Source organism: Penaeus japonicus, unplaced genomic scaffold, assembly GCF_977035675.1.
Source record: "Penaeus japonicus unplaced genomic scaffold, GWHDUDI00000001_assembly GWHDUDI00000018, whole genome shotgun sequence".
Taxonomy (NCBI): Eukaryota; Metazoa; Arthropoda; class Malacostraca; order Decapoda; family Penaeidae; genus Penaeus; species Penaeus japonicus.
Genome location: NW_028234420.1, coordinates 23811183 through 23816182, shown reverse-complemented (window position 1 = coordinate 23816182; position 5000 = coordinate 23811183). Strand labels below are relative to the sequence as shown.

The 5000-nt window shown below is 40.7% G+C and overlaps 2 protein-coding genes across 2 annotated transcripts in view; both read right to left on the bottom strand.

Moving 5' to 3' along the window:
* The window catches only part of LOC122244510 (uncharacterized), a 6548-nt gene extending 3153 nt beyond the window's left edge, over positions 1–3395 (bottom strand). The window contains exons 1-5 of the mRNA XM_086546403.1: positions 3317–3395; positions 1482–2561; positions 906–1027; positions 500–704; positions 4–206 (exon numbers count right to left, since the gene is read on the bottom strand). Of these exons, the coding sequence (XP_086402529.1) occupies positions 4–206; positions 500–704; positions 906–1027; positions 1482–2561; positions 3317–3395 (1689 nt within the window). The remainder of the gene's footprint in view (positions 1–3; positions 207–499; positions 705–905; positions 1028–1481; positions 2562–3316) is intronic.
* Positions 3396–3581: 186 nt separating this feature from the next.
* The window catches only part of LOC122242928 (uncharacterized), a 7751-nt gene continuing 6332 nt past the window's right edge, over positions 3582–5000 (bottom strand). Inside the window, exon 3 of the mRNA XM_043000364.2 lies at positions 3582–4543. Within this exon, the coding sequence (XP_042856298.2) occupies positions 4358–4543 (186 nt within the window). The 3' untranslated portion in view covers positions 3582–4357. The remainder of the gene's footprint in view (positions 4544–5000) is intronic.

Below are 5000 nucleotides of genomic sequence, written 5' to 3'. Positions count from 1 at the left end.
GACCACGTAGAAGCGGTAGGCGGCGAGGGGCGTGGCCACGACGGCCCCCATGACCCACGTCGCGATGCAGCCGATGAGGGCGAATCTCTTGCTGGACGTCCGGGACCGAGGCGTGACCACCTCCGCCAGGCGCTCCCCCGTCACCAGCGCTAGTCGCTCGCCGGAGACCAGCGTCAGGCTGAACACTGACACCATCATCAGAAGTGCTTCGGGTGGGATGAGGTGGGAAAAGGACAAGATACAGTTATTGCTTTAATGGCTTGACTTACACCACCTTGCAAGTGCTTCCATTCTAACACTGATATCCGTGTAAGAAGGTCAAGTTTTAAAATAAAGATTTATCAATACACCTTTGTTTTTTAGTCAACCCTCCTTTAGCGTTTGTCTATTAAAGTCTCAGTTTTTTTACGTCCTCACTAGAAAATAAGAAAAGCCAGTAGAAGACAGCCCTCGTGTAAAAGGTCCAAAGAGGTTGAACGAGAAACAAGCGGTGCCTCACTCTGGACGAAGCCCCGAAGTTTGCAGCCTGCCGCGCCAAGAATATATTCCTGGTAGAAGTCTTCCGCCATAAAGAGGGCTGGGCAGAGGGCGGCCATGAGCAGATCAGCAAATGCCAAGTTTCCGACGAATAAGTTGACGGGAGTGTGGAGTCGTTTATGATGCGCCAAAATGTATAGAACTCCCGCATTAGCCACCACACCTATCTGTATGTGAAGGAAGTTGCTTTACGAGGCATTTAGGCTACTGATGAACCACAGATATTCTTCTCCAATACGTTATGTTTAAGGAATATAAGTGAATCATAGCATAGCATAGCAAATCATCAGCTTTCTTCAACACTAGTCTTGCTATCTAAAGCATAGACAATATACAAATGATAAGGACTAAGCATCAAGGAAACGCACCAGTATGATGGGCATCATGAGAACTACCTTGACGGCCACTTCACCAGGACCTTTGACCTCCCAGATTTCGTTGGGGAAGTTCATGCACACCGAAATGACCTTCCTCTCTGCGTGAGAACCATCTGGGGGGCAAGCGAAGGGGACATGGGCGACCGGGGTAGAGATGCAAAGGGATGCAAAGTGGAACAGGAAATAGAAAAGCGACAAAAGAGACAAAACAGTACTCTTAAAATAAATAACACATAAAGGCCACATTATTAAATCTCTTAACTAGTGGTAAGGCTAAATATGTATTGTTGTATGTAAATTAGATATAACTTAAAGAAAAGAAGGGCTTTATATTACTCATGAGATGCTGACAGGAGGTAAACAAATAAGCAGTTCTTTTAACATCTTTGAACGTAATTTGATATTTTCCACGATATTTGAATGGATAGATAGATATTCCAAAATATACAAACAAAGCCAAAATTTGGTGAGAGGAAAGTAGAACCAAAACAAGTGTAACTCACGAAGAACGGTGAGTTGTTTCTGATACCTGTTACTGCTTATGTAACTATGTAAGTCTACACTTACATAGATTGCCGTTGATGCAGCTATGGGCCCTGTGAGACACATCCAAGATGCAGTGATGCAAGTGTGCGCAAAGGCAATCAGGTGCAGTTAGAATATATCCAGTGATTCCATCAGCTTTCGAAGCTCTGCTGCAAACCACAGACCGGATGTGCGAGGTAAGATTCTCCGGACATTCGTCTTTTACAGATCTCGAACTCCGTGTTAAGGGGAGATGAGATACATAGCGACAAGTCTCGTATAAGAATGTGCAGCAACTTGGGCTAACAAGCGTGCGGGAAAGATAAGACTTATTCGGAAACTTTTCGGGAAAAGGTTTTTGTGATTCTTTTGTGATAAGAGTTTCCTTGGTACTCGGCAGGGAAGATAACTTTGTTGTGTGTACTAATTGCTCTATTTTGTGTGTATTTGATGGTGGTTCTGATGTGATTAGCTGTTCTACTTTTTTATTGACTGATGGTATTGGGAGATCTTTGTTGTTATTTGATGTTGAAGCTCCTAGTAAGACGGGTGGCTCTGTGACATCAATTGTTGGCATGTCTGTGCTGTCCATTAATTCTGGCGGAAAGGACATTTCCTTTGTGATTATATTCCTTGTAGTACTTGTCACTGCGTCAACGATATTCGATGGAATTGGATCCGTTGTCATATTCGCTCCAAACAATTCAGCGGAACTTGTAATATCTCTCTGGTCACTATCAAAGTCTTCATTTTGATTAATTAGCTTTCTAAAATTGATATTTCTTTGACTTTGACTTTGATGCAGCGTTTTGTGCAGTTTGAACTGCTCCCTTAAAGAAACCACGCCCACGCCATGCTTCAGGATCTGCAAGGAAGATGACGCCTGCAGTGTTAATTTTCGGGACCTTTCCGCGTGTGACTTTCCAACCTCACACGTGGGTAAGAATACGAAGACGATCACAAGAGTTCTGATGGCGTGCCTTCGCCCACGGAAGGGACTTAAACACTTTATGGAATTCCACAGTAATTCTCGAGCTTTCATTGTCCCTGTAAGCACCTGCTCTCCGCCCTTGTTCACAGAATACTGGTTTCTAGGCACACTGTTGCTGCGACCTGAGCTGGCTTTGACCAGTGATAAGCCTTGATATAATTAGTGGGACCAGAACTGCGCCTGCTTGCTGATAATTTGCCAAGATGATTTGATTTACATAACATTGCCGTTTTATCTCTTTGGAGGTAGGTGCGCATACAGTATTGAAATAGCAACACATATTTGGCATTTTTTCACCCCAAAATACAAAACTAGCAAACAAATCATACTATTTCCTCTTGGCTGAACGTCTCAGGCCTACATTGAGCATATATATTTATAATCACCACTATACAAAAATAAACACGGTATCGTTTAAGCAACTGTTAGAAGCCATTAGCACCCTAATCTACCCTGAGCAGCTAGTGTGCTCTATCATCAAGTGTTGACAAAAGTGAAGGGGCGGCGCACTCTCTCCCACAAAGGCTGTCCACCATCTACACCCCGCCTGTGTAGTGGGTACACCCTGCCAATCGATATGCGATAGTGGCCGGCTGTTCGTTTTTCAAGTATTGATCCAAATTGCTATTCTTATTTTTGTCGCTGTGTTTCTTATTTGTCTGCTGAAATCAGTGACTATAAACCAATTTTACTCTTGATAAACATAACCGTCATGACACTGGCGAGAGTAAATACCGTCGATCAATTTCATTATGATTCAATATAACGTGTCTGACCTCTGTATACTTCACGATGGAAATTCCTTTTCGGCCAAAGGCTTGGGAATAATAAATCTAGTGACAATGTGTATCTTAAGAAAATACCCTTAAATATTCTAACAGCCTACCCTTTAAAAAGCGGGAGACTACGTTAAAGTCATTCTTAGATTCTACACTTATTGCCAGCTTGTGAATTGAAAAATTCATTGTAAATTCTTATCAATATTTATGATATTTTTGTATGTTGGGGTAATCGTGAATATCTTTGCTGCGAAGAAATTGCAAGGCAGATAGCGACATAGACTGACACTTATCTTGTACTCTCTCACATCTCTGTATTTTTATTTAACCTTTGCATTCGCATGTCTGCATTTAGGAAAATAATACAGAACAACAGTACAATACAGTTCATTCTATTATACAAACATTTCACTATAAATATACTGTATCACAGACGTTTTCTAATAAAACGATTGCTAATTTTCTTGGAATTCTGCACTGTTTACTTCATGGTTTAGTTTTTTTCATCTCTCTCTCTCGCTTTCTCTCTCTCATTCACACACGAAACCCTTAGCCTTATGTCTCTTCTGCTCTACTTCCACTCTTCTCCTCTCTCTCTCTTTATTTCTCCCTCATACGCACATTAACCTCCCTCCGCCCCTCTCTGACACACACATAGATACTCTTTATAAATCTGTCCTTCGTATTTTATTATAATTCACTGCACTAAGACTCTTTGGAATATAAATGTTTGGCTATCATTCTCTTCAACAAAATATCATATCCAGAAATTAAATTTTAATGAAAAATAAATAAAGACAGCATAAATATTTATAATCAGACTAACTCAAACAAAAACAAAACTTCAGCACTATAGATTCTCTGATTATTGACTAGCAAGCGAAAACTAACTATATGCTGTACTTTTTGCCGCTTGTAAAGAGAGAAAATAGCTTATTTTTAACTCAAGAGTAAGTTATCTGGAGATTAACTACATATTTTTCCTTCATTCACAGATTTCGATTGATACCCCCCCCCCTCTCGTGTCTCGAGCATCTCGCCTGTATAAGCATCCAGCACCGGAGGACCCAAGTCTTATGCATTCTCTAGTGTCAAAAGTAGGTCTGTGGATTCCGGTTTCTTGGACCCCGAAGATGAAGAGGTTCGTCTCAAGGAAGAATCTTCAACTCGGCCATGCGACGATGACCTCGAGTGTGTTTTCTGAGCATTACGAGGTCGTGAAGGGTCAGACCCCGCCACGTGCGAAGGCCTTTCATTACGTGGAGGTTTTCGCACGTGTCCACGATGAGGCGTGCGGTGCTCAGGCCGAGGACGCAGTTGTAGAGCTCCAATACCTGTAATGTTTATGACATATTAGGACGACTGTACTTAATCATTTGGTACTCCGGCTCTTCTTGTAGGTATTTTGCTAAGGAAAGTTCTTACGTTTTACTTACTTTATGTTTTACTGAATTTAAGTTCTTGTGTTTTATCCATTCAGTCTCTTATGTTTTTTTATCATTTTTTTATGTTCTTACCCAAACTTAGCTCTTACGTTCTATATTTTGCGTATATCACGTTCTTTTATCTATATAAAGTTTGAAAAATAACAAATCAAGTTATTGATGTTGGTGTTACTAATATAAACGTGTATATACAACAGCTAAATATTGTATAAGCATTTTAAGATGAGTATGCCCGTTTTGTAAACAAAATATTCATGTATCTTTGAAGGTAGAATTAATATCATTATGAGTGGGAAAGTGCATTTGAATATTTCCACTTGTATCTTTCGTATCTTTAATTTACAGA